This window comes from Gavialis gangeticus, unplaced genomic scaffold (assembly GCF_001723915.1).
Source record: "Gavialis gangeticus isolate Ggan-Ray unplaced genomic scaffold, GavGan_comp1, whole genome shotgun sequence".
Taxonomy (NCBI): Eukaryota; Metazoa; Chordata; order Crocodylia; family Gavialidae; genus Gavialis; species Gavialis gangeticus.
Genome location: NW_017729004.1, coordinates 44,747,479 through 44,766,845, shown reverse-complemented (window position 1 = coordinate 44,766,845; position 19,367 = coordinate 44,747,479). Strand labels below are relative to the sequence as shown.

The 19,367-nt window shown below is 38.8% G+C and overlaps 1 protein-coding gene across 1 annotated transcript in view; it reads left to right on the top strand.

Moving 5' to 3' along the window:
* The window catches only part of PLXDC2 (plexin domain containing 2), a 467,547-nt gene that overhangs the window by 287,551 nt on the left and 160,629 nt on the right, over positions 1-19,367 (top strand). Inside the window, exon 5 of the mRNA XM_019508320.1 lies at positions 17,957-18,079. Within this exon, the coding sequence (XP_019363865.1) occupies positions 17,957-18,079 (123 nt within the window). The remainder of the gene's footprint in view (positions 1-17,956; positions 18,080-19,367) is intronic.

Sequence of the window (19,367 nt, the reverse complement as noted above, 5' to 3'; positions counted from 1 at the left end):
GTAAATTCTCTAGGCTCATATACTTTTGCCAACACAGCCTCAGCTCATGCTCACAAAACTTTAGGAGTTCAGGCAGAATTGAATTTTAACCAGAAATGAGTGTTTGCCTTTTCTCTAGCATTTTTTTGTGGCTGAAGCAAATAATTTCACATGTCTGTGTTAAGGAGCTCATTGGTTTTCACTGTACTCTAGCCAAGGACTACTTACCCCAGTCTTCGGGTTAAAAGTTCAGTTGTTAAATTCCCCCTGATTGAAATCTATCCTGAGCTAATGTATTATGTCTTGGCACCATTTTTTTCTGTTTAGTAGTTATAAAAATGTGGGGTTTGATGGACTAGAACATCACACATTTAGGACAAAATGGGAAGATGATTATTTTCTCTAAATAGTGCTTGTGAAGGAATTAATGTAAAACAGATCATAACAACCCAGTTTTTCAGCCGAGTGCCTCTTACCACTACTTTGAAAACTGTGTTCAGGACTGCTGTAGTGAAAATAGTACTATTTACTGAATCACCACATACTATTCAGCACCCCTGAGCTTAAGTGCCACTTCCAGTGTGGCTTGTAGCATTTAACAAATATGCTGGATTTTTCCACTGCTTGCTTCAGGCATTTACAAGAATATCAACAATTTCCCACTATATATCATACATAATGCAAAACAAAATAAAAATAAAGAGGGTAACTAAATACATTGGCAAATACTTTATGCCTGTCTGCCCATACATTCACAGATATTATATGTGTTCAGAGGGGCAATAGTATACAGTATTTATTATGACGAAATGCAGCAAAGTAACAGAAAGAAAGAAAGCAAAATGAGAAACAATTCTGATTGCTGATGATACCACTGCTAGGCTTATTTCAGTCTGCCTGCCAAATTCCAATTCCTGAATATTGAAGATAGTAGATTTTCTTTGTCTCTCTCAGGTATGCACATGCACAGACATGCATACATTTTCTCTCTCTTACTGTCTCTCTGTCAGTGGTTGTCTACTGCCTTAACTTACTGCAGCCACATATTTTTCAGGAGAAACACAACTATTCGCTGTAATGGTTCACAAATTAAAAAGGGAGTTATTTATTCAATTTATTTTTATAAGTTATTCCCCCAACTCTAGTCACGGTACAAAAAGTTCTTTAAAAAAAGTATGTGGGGAGGGAAAGAGTGAGTGGTCATGCCATTAAGAACGTTTCTTTAAGACAGGGGTTTTCAGCCTTTTTGGGTAAGTGTACCCCTGGCAGCCAGTTGACGAGCGGTGGGGGGCATCCCAGTGACAAAGTGGGGGCAGAGGGGAGTCCCCCATGGCCAACTGGCGAGCATGCTGGCAGCAGCAGAAGTGCTGGCAGCACGGCAGCAGAAGTGGTGGTGGTGCCTGCTGCCAAGTACTCCTTGAGGCCATCCCAAGTACCCCCAGTTGAAAACCCCTGGTTTAAAGGGATGCTTTCATTTCCTCCAATGTGGTTGTAGATGGAGCACTTTAATTGGGGGAAGTCAGCATGGATTGAGGAACAGGAGGTTAGGATTCCATTCCTGTGGCTCCTAGCCCTTGATAAAAAAAAAAAAGAAAATAAAGGTTTATGAAGAAATGAAGAAAGCTGTTTAGCAGAATTCAACAATGTAGAATAATATGTGCTGAAAGAAAAAATTGTACATGGACTTTCTTATAAAGAAGAATACAACATCTTCTGTTCATCTCCATGTTCACCACCAACTCACTAATGATGGTCTTCACTTAGGAGGTCCAATGTCTGCAGTCATGGGTGACTGGTGCCTCCTGAGTCCAGGGGTGCACTTGCCCCCCCCAGTGGCCTGTCAGCAAGCAGGGGGTGGTCCACCCTGTAGCAGATCTCACTGACCCGCAAGTAGCAGAATCACACCACTGGCACTTCTGGGTAAGCGCGATGAGCTGTGGGGGAACCACAGGGATCACTGCTCCTGGCACCCCACTCCCCGGCCAGCGCTTTCAGGATGGGCACCAGTGCTCTTGCCTGCCTCCCCTGCCTGGGAACACTGGGTATCAGGGGATGCACCAATGCTTTCAGCGGGTGCACATGTACCTCCTATGCATTGCCACTGTCTACAGAAAAACCTTACTATCTGCTGTGGTTGGATTCTGAATCCTGTCTGAACAAACACAGTCATCAAATAGCTATGTAGTTGATCATAGTATTGTAGTCCTTATGCTGTATATAAAGAGCAGGAAGTGTAAGGAAATAACAATACAAATATATGTGTTTATGGAGGAGTACTTCACTGCTGGCATAAAAAATCTAATTTTGTGTTATTCCAATTTCTAAATCAGATGTATGTTTTGAATTTTCAATTTAATCTGCTGTTCTTCCTCAGCTATCTATAAAACATCACATTATTTAGTGTTTGTCCCTTTTACTAACTTTCCTTAGTATTTTTTTTCTTTTTGTTATGTTTGCCCATAGTATTTCTAATATGTAATGTGTAGAGGTGTAGTAGTAGCATGCATAGGATACTAGCAGTATAATGTCTTATAGATTGAATTGCTTAATGATCTGATTTGAGGCTGATCGTTGCCAGTTCTAACATGCTAAATTAAATGTTAGTTGATCCTCTGCATCTGAAGTCTTTAGTCCAGTGATTCTCAGCCAGGGATCCATGAGATCCTTTTAAGAGTGCCATGGGGTTCTAGGGAATATCAGCACTGTTAGGAGTGTTGCTTAATTAAAAAAAAATACGCATTTTGAAGAAGCAAAAAAAGAAACCACAAAAAATTTTTTGTTTGCTTTTACTGTATGGAATGCAATAAAACCAAATCATCAAACAAAGATGTCTACATGCTCATGGTGTTGTAGTCCCCATTCTGTATATGTAGCAGAAAAGGGAGACTGGGGAACTAGAGAGTTGTTGTTCTTGGCAGCAGGGAGAGGGGTGGGGGTTGTTTTAATGGTATCTGTTTTTCCCATTGCAAATCTGCAAAATTAGTGAGACAGAGTTACATTTTCTTTTCATTTCACTTTTCCTTTTGCCACTCTTTAGAGGTAATATGTACGCAGAGTGGGAAAAGGAAATGCAAGGAAAAATTTGGACACTAAATGCCCGCCTTGGCACTGTAAGGTCTATTAAACTCAGTGACAAAAGAGAGAATGAAAGACAGAGATACTAGTACTCTAAATTCTCAAAAAAATATTCATTTTTAAAAAATAAAAGCATTTTAATGCAGGATGAACAAAAACAGTTCTATTTTTGTTTTAACATTTAAGTGTTAAAACAAAAATCTCACTTTCCGTCTCTATAGTTGTTTCTGATGAAACCCCATATTTTGTAATGAATTTTTTTTGCTAACTACATAGACCAAATAGAGATTTTACAATGCATCAGAGAAAGCATGTAACACTACATTTACCTTTAAAGATTAATTTAGACCTCAACTTTACCTTTATTATGCTCAAGGATAGCCACAGTAGCGCAACTGCCAAGATACTCTGCCTGAGTAACCTAATCCTCCTCTCCCCAGCATCCTTTTGTCTAATTCCAAGCCGTCTAGAAATCAAAATAGTCTTGTTTGGCTGGAGGTGTGAGGTATTTGCGAACTATCAAATGTCAGTCATGTTTCACTAAGTAGATACTATATATTGTAGGGGTCTTTATGGCTTTGTCCCAATACTTTCTCTAGGGGAATAAGTGCCTGATCAGAAAGGAATGATCAAGTCATTAGAATCTAAATAGCAGTATGCCTTGATTTTCAGTGAACTCAAAAGAATTTACAATTAAATATATATAAGCCAATTAGGAACATACACATCTATTAGAGTCAATGCCCATTTGCAACAATAGCAAGGGAAAAAGCCATGTATGAGCATTTATTTCTCTGGGAACATTTTTCCTACCATGGGTTCAGATTACATTCCCTATAACAGCAACAGCTAATTAATATCAATACAGCTCCAATATATTGCTATTAACACGTGTCAACTGTACAATTAAAATTAAACTTGGTTATAGCCTATCCTTGCCTCTTCCCATTCCCTCACCATTCCTAATGATGTCAAGTATATCTTTTCACAAGGGATGTCTTTTGGCATTTTGGAAAAAGATGATCCACTCATACACCCCCAAATTTTTAGCTGAATTAAATGGGATAGTCAACATAATGTGTTACAGCACACCAAGTCAAATACCGTTTTACAGCAGCTATAAAAACCAAGCGGGAAAACACACTGCCATAACTCACTACTATTATCGCATTATTTATTTTCAACTTTTCCACACAACACTTTTAATATTAAAAGAAGAGAAGAAAAAACATCCAGAGAAGCATATTCCCTTATCTTTTAAACATTTAAGTGTGCATGTGCAAAAATGTGTTTAGGAGAACTAAGATTCACGTCTAATAGTTGCCTATTAGACAAGATTATGAATTTAAAAAATGTGCTGTATTTATACGTTCTGGGGTTTCTGTTTCAGATATCCTAATGCTCAAGTGGAGAGAAGATTATGGCTTTGCACTCCAAGTCAACCTGGTATTATAAAAATGACTCTTTCATTTTCCCCATGGGCTACAAGAATAATGTAGTGTAAAAGGGCATGGGAAACTGATTCATTGCTACACTAATCTTGAATGAGCACTAAGTTCTGTATTCAGTTATTTAAAACTTTTTATTGTCTTAGGGATCTGGGAGTTGCTGCTGTATTTTTGGTTACCTATACACTAATATTAGTGTAACCAGAATTGGGATGACACTTTTCTGCAGCCGCCTTATCAAACAGCAATTAGTCACTTCGCGTAAAGGCTGTTATCACATTTTTTCACATATAACATGGCCCTGAATACAAAGCTTACCCTGTTTCTGAAAGGCAGCAGAAATAAAAATAAGGACTTAACATAGGTAAGTAATTGCATAGTAGCAGCCAGAGGAAAAAGGGAGGGGGATTTTCCCAACAGCATCTGATTCTGCACAGCTGGAAAAGGCAGCCACTTCTGAAGGCAGCCTGCTTGTCTCTTAACACCCCTTTCCTATGATGTGCAAACAGACCCAGCCTGCAGCCAGGGGGGGATCCAGGGCAGAGACACTCACTTTGCCCAGAAATCTGGGGCTGCAAGCTGCTCTGTCTGCCACCATCTTTCTGTCTGTGGAGGTGTGGGACCTAGGGGAGGCAGGGAGCATCGGCTGTGGCTCGGCTTCAGGCACCATTCCTGCAAACCTTCCGCTTCTGCCAACACAAGGATGGAGCAGGTCCAGCCACAGATTAACACCAGAGCCACAGCTAGGTCCAAGGCTGCATGCCAGGCCTGAGGCCATATGCTGGGTTTGACTTGTCATTCCTAGAGCCATATGTAGGTCCAACCCAACTCACAGCACCAGACCCAGTATGGCACATACCACTTGACTTAGTACATTGGGTCCAGCTGTGACCAAACCTGTGCTCTGGCCTGATTCAGCACATGGGGTTGTGTCATCCAGCTGGGGGAACTCCTCCCAGGTCCAGAAATTTGGCAGCAGCAGAACAATGGCATTGCTAGTTACCATGCCTTCTACAGGTGTGGCAATTAATGCTGACACTGTTTCCCACTGCCAAATTTCCAGACCCATAAGAAGCCGCATTTCTCACAAATATTGCATGCCCCCATTCCCATAATATCTGGTTTTCTGGAAAAGGGTGAGAGTTATATGGAAGAGTGTGAAGTACTTCAAATTGAGTTTCTTTGGTGAAACAACAAAGAAATGTAAGGATAGTTGTCTAGCTCTGAACATACAAATCAATTATATTAACTCTTGATAGAATTCCACATTCTGAAATACTTTGGGGATTTAATGACAATGATTTTGCTTCAAAATGTCTTAAATGATTTTTTTTAAACGCCTGAAAAATACAAAGGAGGAAAATATAGCAGTTAACCAATACCATTTTTGGCGAGAAGTTCTATAAACTATGTTTTAAGCCACTGAACTTGGGTAAAATATGTGTCAGCTAATCAAATTATTATGTAAGCAACACTATTCCTAATGTGTTTTATTCCCACATCTTGCCATCTATTTATCAAAATTAGATGTTAGGCAGAGCCCTCTGTGGTCTAATTGATAGCTAGACAAGACTAGATTTGGCAGGTTACTAGTAGAGCTTCTAAGAAAAAGAAAGGAATTAAAGACAAAAAGCAGTAGCATTTTAGAGCTTGCCAAATGGGGAGTCCAATGAGCTGCCTGAAAATGAAAAATAAATATGAAGAGATTTAAAGTTCAAAAAGTCTGAGCTACCCTCAGTAGTTCCAATTAAAATAATTATAAAAAGAACATCCCACTGGGTTTTTAATCAAACTAAAAGCTTGCAGCTCTGCTCTTTCTCCAAGTGAACTATCAGATGTGATTTCAAATGCTTGAAATAAAAATCCATTGGTGATATACACAGTAGGCCTCATTTTCAGCTAGTGCAATCAGAAGACTTCCTCTAAAGGCAATAAACTCTAATAACTTATGGCAGCTAAGGAGCTGGTCCAATAAGTTTAAATCATTTTTCCTATTCTGTGGAAATTCTAAGAATGAATGGACTTAAACCAATTTACCAAAATATGTCTGCAGTCATTCTTATCTTTACTCAAAACATAGTTCTTTGACCCATTGAAGAAACGCATCTGAAGTTGTAAATATTTTTTTTCACCCAGCAGTAACTAGTTGTAGCAAATCTGTCTTTTTTTTTTTGCCACAAGAACAAAGTATGTCCCTTGTTCTGAAGAATTATAGTAATACCTAGGAAGGTGATAAGTAGGTCATGGGCTAAATTCTCATGGAAAAAATACTCCACGAGTGGAAGATGGCAGAATACATCTTTGCCTACACCTCATTACATATTGGAACAGAATAATTACTTGCTTACTTGTATTTTCACTTGTCTGTGCAGTTTAGAAAATGTTTCTGGAAATCAGTTATCGCTGATAGAGTTTCAAACGGAGTTAATTTATAGAAGCAATGTGACAGGGGTTCTTTAGGTCCTAACTTAGAAGAGAATGTTTTACAAAGAACTTTTGAATAGAGAAAATGTCAGTGTCTGTGAATGTCTGCAGGAGAACTAATTCCGTAAAAAGTAGCATGTTCAGATGGTAGAATAAATGTGGCCATTTATTCTGCTACATTATTTTGCAGCAGTAAATTCTCTTATTTTTCAACTTCTTAAGGTGACATTTTTCAAGACTTGAAGCCTTTATACCAGAGAGTTTAATTTAAGAGGACCCTGTTTTACTATGTCAGCTTTTAACCTTAGACATTTCGAAGAGGATTAAGCTTCACTGCCTTTTTAAAACCAGTAAAACTACATTTCTGTGCCAGATGCATCTGTGTATGTATGTGAGAGAGATATGGTGCTACTTTGCTGAATTTAAGTGTTTTCATATTAAAATAACCACCATGAAATCCCAGCCGAGCAATTATTTGAACTTCTATTCCCTCCAATCTTTTAAAAGTAAATAATGTTTTATTTGAAATATATTTCCCTTTCATTTCCTTTTAAAAACATAGACAATAGTCTTTCAGTTCTCTTCAGCATGCTCCATTTGGAAAGCTAATAATATCACAAATTTACTTGTCCAAATACTCTAAATTCCTACTGCACATATAAAATGTATATAAAGACTCAGTTGAGTTCCTTTATGTGAAACAGAACATGTATTTAAATGTTCAGATAACACTGAAATGCTTTAAACATATTTTCTTCCCTATTGAATGCAGAAAATATTATACACACTTTACTGAGTACTTGCTATGTATTTCACCTACAGTAGTACTGCCTATGCACACAATACATTTCATTAAATGTACAGTCAATTTGTGGCTTATGAATGGGCATAGTATTCACATAGGACTCACAAAACAGATGCAGTTAATTGTATTAATCACCACCTGGATTCTGTGAGCCAGTAGAAGGGATAATCCGTATATGTATGTCTGTTGATGGGGCAGTAATTTTTCAGTAGCTACAGATTTACCTACATGTCTACCCTAACCCTCCAGCTACATTAAAGCACACAGAAGTGGAAAAAAAAGCTTTTATAAAAGTTCAACTTTGGGACATAAGCAATAATTGCTTAATACCTAGTTCAAATAAGCAGTGCTTTTTATCAGCAGATTGCAAAGCATTCTACAAAGGAGTCCTGTATGGTTATTAAACAGAACAGGTATAGTACCAGAGAAATCTGACTGTAATAGAGATCTGTATTGCTGACAGATCTGTCAGCATGTCAGCTCATACACCCTGTATCCTGTTGTGGAAGGCGCAGTCTTATTATCCTTGTGATTTATTTCCTACCTCTCCGGGTCAAAGAAAAAGTCCCATGCTACAAGGAGAATCCCTGCATGGAGAATCCCTGCATGTGTGTTGTATGGCACCACAGATGTGTCCGCGGCACCATGTACCACAAGTCTGAGCTCATCTGAACATGGCCTTAGTGAGCAATGGTGATAAATTTTAAGAAAAAAGTAGTGTAGGCAAGGCCTAACGCTTTTAAACAACAGCATCATCTTCTTCAGTGATATCATATAAAACAAACACCAGCAGTCTCTCTCTTTTTCCTGAAGAAGGCTGTTTGTGCCTGAAAGCTTGCAAAGAACAATTTTTCCAACTATGTAGTTGGTCTAATAAAAAATATCACATTTACCTAGAGATCCTTGTCATCAAATAAAACAGTGATTTTAAACATACTTATATTTGTGGTGGAATAAATTATGCAGGTTTTGTGGGCATAAATCATCCATGTACTTGGCATGCCAAAGTCAACTTAGATAGGGTTCCAATCTGTTCCATACTCAGTTTGGCATGAGTCCCTGCCAACTTTACAAAGACTGCAGATTGGGTTTACCAAGTATTTTCCAACTACCTAAAACTGGGGTGCAGTGTCTAACTGCAACAGTAAACTATACTCTGTTTTCTCTGTATAATTCATTTGTTTCTTCCTAATTATGTGTGAATGTCTAGAAATTGCTCCAAAAAGTTCTTAAATGTATAGGTAAGGTTGTTTTGACATACATTTTCTAAAATTTTGTTTTGTAGAATTAATCCCAGAGTGCACTGGTCTCTGAATTTTCAAAGTCTGAATTTTATTTTTACTTTTTTAGCCAGGAGATTCCTGCAGACTGTAAGAGGAGATGTTTATAAAGCCCCATGGTCAGTTTTCCAATATTTAACTTATTTTTTCTCCTATGAAGGAACAGTAATTTACTGAGAGAGTGCACTTTTCATTTATATCAATAGTAATGACTAATGGTATTTCTTTTCTTAATGACAAAAGTACAGGCGCACAATGTACATACTAATCTGCCAACAGCAAATAGAAGATAAATTCTCAGAAAGCCTTAATTTTACAAAACTGTATGAGTTATAACAACTACTGGTCTTAGTCTACTCACAGTTATTTTCAGTAACAAAAGAGCTATTTAAGTTGCCAAAAGATATCAGGATGGTCTCTTACCCAGCTTTGTTTTCCTTTCCATTACAATTATGATCACATTTCTATATCTTAATCTGAGCCATACAAATGTTTATCAAAAGCAGTTGTCAAAATATTGGACCCAGTGACCACTTTGAATAAGGGGGCTCAATTTGTAGCCTACTGAAGTTGAGAGGAATCATGCAATTGATTTCAATGGGTTTTTTTTCTGAGTGGGAACATTACAGGTTTCCTCTTGTGGGGGAAATTGCCAGGTCTGGTAAAACAGCTCCATACCAATTCTGTGCTAAACTAAAAGGCTAAAGGAGGGGTCTGGCCAGATACTTCTACACAATTCAAGTTAGTGCAACCTTGATATTGGCTAAGATTTGCATCATGAGCTATTTTATGGGATTAGGAATATTTAAGAAAAAATAATCCCTCCCACGAAAAAAAATACCACAAAGGATCAGGTAAGAGCTGACCATTCAGAGCACTCCAGAATGCTCTGCATGACAGAAATTGCCTAAGTAACAGAGCTGAGGCAGTTTCTTTGCAGCTCCCCATCTTGCCATCATGCAGCAGTTTTAGAAATGTTCTAGCCTCTACTTAACGTTTTCATCTGTGTACTCTCCCTCTAAAAAAAATAAAAGGTAGAAATGAAAAAATAATAATTTCAGTAGCACAGTAGAAAGTAGCAAAACAATACAGTGAGAATGAGTAATGGGTGAGCTGCTTATTTGAATATGAAATCACATCACTGACTCCGGGGCTTCGTATCTGGTGATTTAGCCTGAAATGTATCTCAGGCCCTTAGGAGGACAGTTTTTCCTCCAATTGTATTTTTTTCCCCTAAACTCCTTTGGGTTTTCTCTTCTAGTTTAGATGCTGCAAGAAAATAACCAATAAACCCATAGTGCACTATATGCTTGACTGGCAACTCAGTCTTTGCCCAGTGGAGGTCTCTTTCATGTAAACTTTTCATTGTTCAGCCACTGCCGGCAGACAGCTACTTTTCCAGCTATGTAACCACAGGTCTTTATATCAGTAAGACTTTGAACATACGGTTTTGCTCAACACTGGCTAAATGATAACATTGAAAAAAAATATTTTTTATGTCTGATTTCTGTACATATAAAAGCTATGTGTTTAGTTTGATTTTTATTTTCCAATATATATCAATGTGCCTGTGGCACTGTTTTTAAATATATCCATTTCTAGTTACCCAATAATCCAATTAGCAGTTCTCCTCACATTAATGCCTCCTTCTCAAGGTTGCCAACTGTCCATACATTTTAGACCAACCATAAAAAATAAGCCTAAAAAGTCCATAATAAAATTGAGCCATCTTTAAAATCACTAAACAGCCAGAGCTTGATTGAAGATCCTTCATCAGAGGCAAGTGTTGAAGGACAGAAAGAGAAGAGCAGCACCACCCAGTATCAAAGCTGCAGTGAACCACCCTGCAGGAAGCATTCTCTCAAGGATTCATAACCTGTAGCACCTTCTTTCCAGTCATCATCTGCTGCTGTTGCTGCTGCTGCATTCCTGCCTGTAACACTGCACCAAGAGCCCTTCTTTGAGGGTCTGTGCCAGTACTGAAGGGTGCACCAATGGGGGTAAGGCTGGGGGGGACAGGCTTAGGGAACTGCACAGTGCAAACTGTAGTTGAGGGCATCAGGATATGGGGGTGAGTAGAGGACCCATGGAGTGGGGGCAGCACAATGTTAAACCATTGCTGCAGTCAAGTGGGGTTGCCAGACCAAGAATATATATATATATATATTTTTACTGATAATCTGTTAAATTTTTACTGACCAAACTTTTTTACTATGTTTGGTGTTAAGCCCTAAATTTCAACCCACCAAGGCCTGGAAGGAAGGTTACATATGTTAGTAAAACATTTGGTCACCAGTAAAAAAAAATGCAGATTGTCTTGAAAAAAATTGTCTTGGGTTGGCAATCCTGCTCCTTCTTGATCCACTGGTCTTTGTTCAACCTGAGAAGAAGAAATTAACCTAGTCACACATCTTAGAATTCAACAAATATGGGCACGCTCAGACTAGAACACAAGGAGAATTCCAAGGAATGTCTGAACTTCCTGTTTCTAATCCTATCACACTTCAGCTGATAGTGAAAGAAACAGAAACAGACTTATACTATTGAGAGCTTGACAGGTCAAAGTAATATATGTCACTGCGACCATAAATACACACATACAAAGGTGCACAATCTTAAAAGAACATCAGATAGAGACATTTGACATGCTATATACATTACTTTGAGATGTAATTTTTGAACTTCATCTGATGTTCCAATGAGGCTCTTGTTTTTAGAGGTACAAAATCAAAAGAAACACAATTACAGTCTGTTTTAGTGTATTTCAAAGAAATGTCATGGTTTCTCACCTTTCCATGCAAATTCCTCTCAAATGTAATCCTTGGTATTTGCAATAGAAAGCGTTACCTATGTGTTTATTTTTTAACAATGGTAGTTTTGGTGAACTGACAAATGTAAAACACTGTCTTCTAAAAGTGATGATGAGTATTTCAGAAAGGAATTCTACATTAATTAGCTATGCTGCTGTCACTTGGAGCCATTAAAGCTTTTAGTCTTGGGGAAAAAATTATAAAATGACCAGGTTGCCAACTCTGTACAGCTGACTAGCATTTTAGTTTTGCATTTTCACCCAATGATAATTAAACAATATAGTGAATGCAATGGAAGTGACAAGATTTGTAGATACTGAAAATTGCCATGTGCAGTATTGTAATTTTAAAAAGTATTAAATATGCTAGTTCAAATGTTAGATTATACCTTTTCCCAGCAAAAACAAATTGTTTAAGTTTCAAGTTACGGGAAATATCAGTTATTCAAATAAATTACATGAAACTTTACAAATAACACAGGTAGAAAGATAAAACACTTATGAACCTATATCTTGCAATAACTTCAAATGAACCCTACACTGTGATGCCTGAACTTCTAAAATAAATATATGCTGCCTGAAGAGAATGCATGCACTTCTACGTGCATGTGCGTGCCCTTCTCCTCACATGCATGTAGAAGTGCTGCAGGTTTTTTCAGAATTCTGCATTGTTACTTCTCCTGAATTCTTTATTCTGTCTGATTTGTGACTGCTTTTTAGATGCTAATTGGTGTTTGAGCCTTCAGCATTCAGGAAATTACAACCAAATTTTGTTTTGTTCCTGATGTAAAAGGGTACTTAGGACATGCATCATAATTTAAATATGAACCTGTGGGTAGTCCTGTTGAAGTCAGTTCATGAATTCACATACATAGTTAAGCTTATGTTTTAAATACCTTGTTGAACCAGGGCCAACTGAAGAAAAGAGAACGGTTCAGCATTCTTTTATTTAATCTGCCTGCCATATGCGTTGGCACATCTTCAAAGAAACAAAGGATGCTAAAAATTGTGCACACCACCTAAAGCTTGCATTTTCTTATTCCAATGATTATAATGAATAACGGAGAACACTTGTTTGGTGACAGTGATGCCCTCAGATAATGAACCAAAGAGGAGGGCCAAATGTGGAAGTCCAGCACTGAGCCAAGTCCTGCAATCTTTTCAAAGCTAAAACTACCCTGATGTTTGAGGATCAATACAAGGTGTCATTCTGCTCTTGAATCAGGTGGTGCAAATCTAAAAGAACTCTATTAAGATCACTGAACTGTGAATGTAGATTAACTAATGGAACAGAGCACATTTTGTTTTGTTCCCAGATGTAATTGAAATGTTGAAATCTATCAACTCAAACAGTGCTTCCCCTTTAAAATGCTGTACGTCTTTTTTATCTTTGCAATGTTTCATAAGGTAAATATTTACCTATCTATGGATTGCTGCTGAATATGTAGAAATGTACGGAGTATAGTATATAACATCCTTTGGGATGGAAGGAATTAGATGCAATGTATGTTCTAGAAATTGCGCTAAGTAGAAATTAGTTTTAATATATCCTTGGGTGCTGTTTTAAGAATGATTTCCTCTTTCTTTTTCTGCTAACTTTTACACACACCCACAATATTTTTCCTTTCTAATTTTTCTTAATTATTACTATGTAGTTTTTGTTTATATTTGTTCTTGTTTAAAAGAGACCGTTTTTAATAAAACATGATGGCTTCATAAATTTCATATGGTCATGTTTGGGATGAATAGCATCATGTGTTCCCAGCTTCTTTAGTCAGTTTGGAAAGAAGCTCTGCAAACTCCTCCCACAAAAGAAAGATTAAATGGTTCAGGAAATTGTGGGTCTGGAGAATTCTTCCCTGACTAAATGATCAAGAGTAAGTTGCTACCACTAACAAACAGGGTCAAGGACAGGGTAGCCACTGCTTGCCAAATTTCTGTGAAAGCCCATACAGTAGTAATTTTACATTTTCTACTTATTTAAAGTATTAATGGCAAGGATAAAACATCTACATTCAACAGTGGTTCAGCTTTTGAATTTCTGGGATGCTTTGAAATGATTTTGTGCATCTTCCCAAGCTGTTGTGAAGCATGACTGGAGTCCTCATTACAATGATATTCATGCAAAGCCTGCCTTGTTTCCCACTATTCTCCTGCTTTCTGCTTTTGTCTACAGTAAAAATGTATTTGGCAAACAATTGAAAACACAACACATTAGGATTACTAATTACCTGGATTGATTTATTTATGCAAGGCCTCCAACAGAATTTAATCCTTCCTGAGTACTATTGTGATGGTAACATTTTCAAGTGTAAATTGGGAAGAAAGAGTGAAAACAAAATGTATATAAGGATCCTGGATTGATTCTAGTGATGAATTTCATCCAAGTTGTTAAAGGAAATTATGAGACATGAATGTGACCTTAAAGTTTTTATATATACTGGAGAATGGATTCAGAATATTGGAGGTGTAGTTGCAAGGCTGGATAGGAATATGACAATAGCCGTGTACCTCAGGCTCTACCAGTGAAGAACTACTGCATGAAAAAAAGCTATTTTAATTGTCTGACCATACAGGGCTGTCTAACTTCAAAAAAGCCAGAGTCACTTCTGGCTGCATGCTCCATACCTCCTCCCCCTCCCCCTACAATGTATGCAGTGACATCTCGTTTGGCACACCTCAGCATCTCCTCAGCACACCACATATCTGGTTGTCCTCCCACTGTACCACAGACCCAGGGAGTCCCCATTGCCCACATGCCCTGTTGCATCCTCAGCTCTCCAGCTGCAGGCTCCTCCAACTCTGTGAGTTGCATTACTGCACTGCTCCACCCCCTGGGGTGGGGCAGGAATCAAAAGCTGGAGGGGTGGGGATTGGGGCCCCGCAAATGCTGCTACATCCAGAGCAATGGGGGGAGTAGCAGCTAGTTACAATCCTGGAAGGCTCAGTTTAAACCCTTGTGGGGTGCAAGTGGGCCGTGGGCCACTAGTTGGATAGCCCTGACTTAAGGGAAAGGCATTTAAGAAGCAGACATCAGTGACTAAGAAGTAATGAAAATGCATCAGGGACTCTTGACTGGTAGGATGGCTACATAGTTTAAGGGACATGTAATCAAATGAAACTCTGGAAACTCCAATAACAACACAATATTTTAGAAGTTCAGGTTTTTTAATCACTCAAAAGTAGGTACAGAATGAAAAAAAACCTGTTTTGTTTTTGTTAAATAGGTAGAATATATTTATTTTTTTCTATCAGTTAGTAAACTGATCATTGACATTTGACCTACATCTCAGAAAACCAAGCCGATCATTACTTCTAAATGGTAACTTAGGAGCTGAACTGTAGGCATTCATATTTCAAAATACTCTATGTCTTCTTTTGCCCCCTTAAAACTGAAAGCTGTTGTTTAAATTAAAACAAAGGTAAGAAGGTCCTGTAATCTATATTTCCTGTCAATGTCAGATATTTCCTAGAATATGTTTTCTAGAATTTTGCTCAGCTTAGGTTTATACTTCTAAATTAATGGGTCTTCTGTCTTTTCCATTTGAAATTACCGCCTGGTATTTGGTGGTAACTGCTTCTAACCAGATCAGTTGTCCTTTTCAAATAGCCAGTCATCTCTAATCACTGCACAGTTCAACACGTTAAACTGAATATCAGAAATTGTTTATTCTGTTAACAAGCAGTTAACAAAATTTTGATGGAAAAAATGGCAGTGAATGTAGACAAAACCTCCCTCTATTAGAAGAAAAGTGGGGAGAGATTTACCACCTTTCTTTCTGTTGAAACTTTACTCTAAGTCAGTGTGCTCCTATGGAACAGTTGGATTTCAAGGAGACAGCATTTTTTAGAGGAAAACTGTTTTGTGGGATATTGTTTGACCAGCTCAAACATTGTTTTCAGTTCATTTTTTGTTTTTTGAAATTTCACAGTTGGGATTAATTTAATAGGAAGATGGAAATTATGCAGAAGGGAGCAATAACTTAAGCTTCACTTAAGTCTTAAAAAGAGTTGTTAAGAGACATTACCCAAAATACTAGCCGTGTCAATTCTAGCTTCTGGTTCCTGTCAGCTAGCAGACTAGTTTTGACATGGAGGGTCAGAGCCAAGAATTGACAAGAGCAAAGGTCTATAACAGTTCAGAAAGTGATTTCCATTGTTCAAGGAAAGCAGACTGAGTATGATAGCTAAGGATATCTGAGGAAGCTAGGCTTGCTTGGGCTACAGTCAGGGTTGGTAAACCTTAGATGTGTTATACAGTAGATATATGCATCAGTTATATGTTGTTCTAGTGACCTGTTTCTCTAATTGCCCTTCCTAGCATTACAATAAATGACACTTTTGTTCTCAAAACAAGAGTCCTGTAGACAAGAAGCACAGATGCCAAATCCACTCACCTATTCTAATATTATAAAAGCCTTAATCTGTCTGCCTGGCCATAACGCCTTATTCGTGCTCTGATTGGTTGACTGAAATAGCCAGTCAGAGTGCGAATACAGTATTTGGCCAGGAGGTTGTAGCCCATAGACCACTGCTGTGATGGCGGGGACACAGGGGATGGAGTGAGGAGGGGGGGCATGATGGCCTCACCTCCCCCCCCCCGCCCTGCTCTGTAGAGGCAGCAGCAATGGAGCGGACAAAACAGGGGGCCTCGCCCCCACTGCCCTGCTCCCTGCAGGTAGTGACAATGGAGCAGGGGGAGCAAGGCCACCAGAGCTGGCCTTGCCCCCCACCCTTGCTCCTTGGAGGTGGTGGCAGCAGTGCGGGGTGGGAGAAGTGTCGGGACTCCATGGGGGGGCAAGGCCAGTGGTGCTGGCCTGGGCCCACCCTACCCTGCTTCTGTCATTGCTGCCGCAGGGCTGACATGAGCCAATGCAGCGGGGCTGGGGAAGAGTAAGCCTGACGCACGGCTGTGATGATACAAAAGAGTGGACCCAGGCTGACATGGCAGTGGTGGTGGTGGTGGGGGGAGGAGAGGGGAGGAGTGGGCCCAGGCCTGACGTTGGGGGGAGAAGTTGGCTTGGCCCAGCCCAACACAGCAGCAATGGGGGGAAGGGGGGAGTGGGTCTTTTCCCCACCTCTTGGGCTCTGACTCACTCTTCCCCCTCCCCCGTGTTGGCCCTGAGCCTGCTCCTCCTGTCCCCCCACCACCACTGGGTAGGCCTGGGCCTGCTGTTCCCCCCCACCCCCACCACAGCACGCTGGCTTCTCCTCACCCTTGGGCCCAGTCCTCCCCCACATCAGGTCTGGGCCTGCTCCTGCCCTCCCCTCCCTCCACTACTGTGGTGTGGGGGGGAGTAGGCCTGGACCCCAAGCAGCAGGAGGGAAGTGGGGAGTGGTCCTGGATGGGGAAGCACGGGTCTCCCCCCCGCCCACTCCCCTCCCCCCCATCATTCTTGACAGGCAACTGGCTAGTAGCCTAAATAAGCACAATGCAGATTGGATATTGCAGCCTTGAGTGAATCTAAAATAGGGATTATTGCAGAATTCCATCCCAGAAAGATAAAGCAACAGGGCCAAACCCTGCAGAGAGTGAATGAAAAAAGACCAGGATAGGTCAGAGGTGTAGCTAGCCCTGCAGCCATGGGAAATTCATCCTCTCTTATGCCCTTCATCTGTCTTGTTTTTCTCAAAATTGGAAACCGGATCCTGCTGAAAAGATTAATTTTCACGTTTATAAACATATAAAGAAAAGCAGAATTTCTTCCGTGAAGAGCTAACAATTGGAAAGGGAAACAAGCACAGTGATGAAGAGGAGAGAAACAATATGCAAAGAAAATGGTGAAGGTGGTAACTGGGACCTTTAGAGAATAGCTCACTTTTTGCAGCTTTTCTGATTTGGCCCATAAGTGAAAAAACCCTAATGGAATAGTGAGTTTAATCTGTTTTTTCTTCCGGTATGGAAGCCTACTTTTTAAAATGGTTTCTCCTATGTTCATCTCAAATCTTATTTTCTAGCTGCCCTCAGAAATTTTTTGTGCAATTTTTGTTGTTTTTTAATTTATTGCGAAACCTTGGTGTTGGGATTAATTTATCCTGATGACTGTCTAAAACTCTCTTGATACCTAATTAAATCTGACTTTTTATTACATATTGTCAGAAGTTGCTGAAACAGTTTCAATATTTTTTATTGTAGGTTTTATATATACTGGAGAAGTTGTTCATCGAATGCTCACAGCCACACAATACATTGCACCTCTAATGGCAAATTTTGATCCCAGTGTATCAAGAAATTCAACAGTCAGGTACTTTGATAATGGTATGTAATAGTTCTTCATAAATTAATCTGTCTTTGTCCCTTGGCTATTTTTATTTTCCTAAATTATCCTCATTTGAAGGGAAAACTACTTAAACTATTATTTTATATATATAACATTAATTGAACATGTTTAGACATTGGTGAATGTTTATTGTTAAACAACTGAAGAAAAAAACCATGTGCTAAAAGCATGTGATCCCATTTCCAGACTTGAAATATACTTTATTAATTTAAAAAAGAAAATTTTCTCCTGAAAATGTACAAGGCCCTCTTGCTTCAGTTCATGCAGTAAGTCCTGTCCACCTAGTAGCTCTAATAAAATTGTTTTGTGAGATGTGATATTAAGCATATACCTAAACAGGGCATGTACAAGATTAATAAACCTGTCAATGATTAAACATGCAGACTAGGGACCTAATAAATTCAACAATACCAAAAGTTTAGCAGTTCTTGGTAAGACAATTTTAAAGGATAAAAATGCAGCATTATACTTAGAGCTGTTCTTTAGGGGACAGTTCTAAACCCATAAATGTGGAGATATTAGTCATATGATGGTGTTAAAACAAACATTTTGCAAGTTTGACCTGTGCAATGAAATGACAGCTGCTGCCTTGCCCTGGGCTTCTAATAGTAAATCTAGTGATGACACAAAAGAGGCACACACGATTTCATACTTAAAGCTTTATGGTAAACTTTTCAAATATGAGTGCCTGAACTTTGGCAGCTAAGGCCAAGATTTTTATAAATAGGAGCGTAAATTTAGAAGCTATTATTTATATTTATGTTTATACTAGTAGGGTCTATGTTTTATTTTTGAGAGGAGAGGCTGGATAGGGCTGGAAGAGTCCAGTATGCAACACATTCTTTTTGTATTTCCTTCCCATGAATATACTAGCCAATGATTATATTGGAAGGAATATTTCCTCTGAGTGATTTTTATCACACATGTTTACAAACATAGCATGCATTAGCTATTAGCCATCATAAGTATTAACAAGAAGTCTCATTCTTGAAGTCCAATCAGTGGTCAGAAATATAGAACCTAAAGTATGAGTCCAGTTAAAACTGTTTCAAATATTTCAAATATATCTGAGAAAATTGTACTCCCTATCCAGATAATTTGCAAAAGGAGAAATCAGTGACATTCATCCAGTATTTAATGTGAAGGTCTACAACCTGTGGTCCTTACTGAAGGGATCTGAGGATCTTTAGAGTGGACCGTTTAATGGTCAGTACCTCCCTCAAATACAGTCTTCATGTTGGGTCAAGCAGACTCTGTTAAATTGCT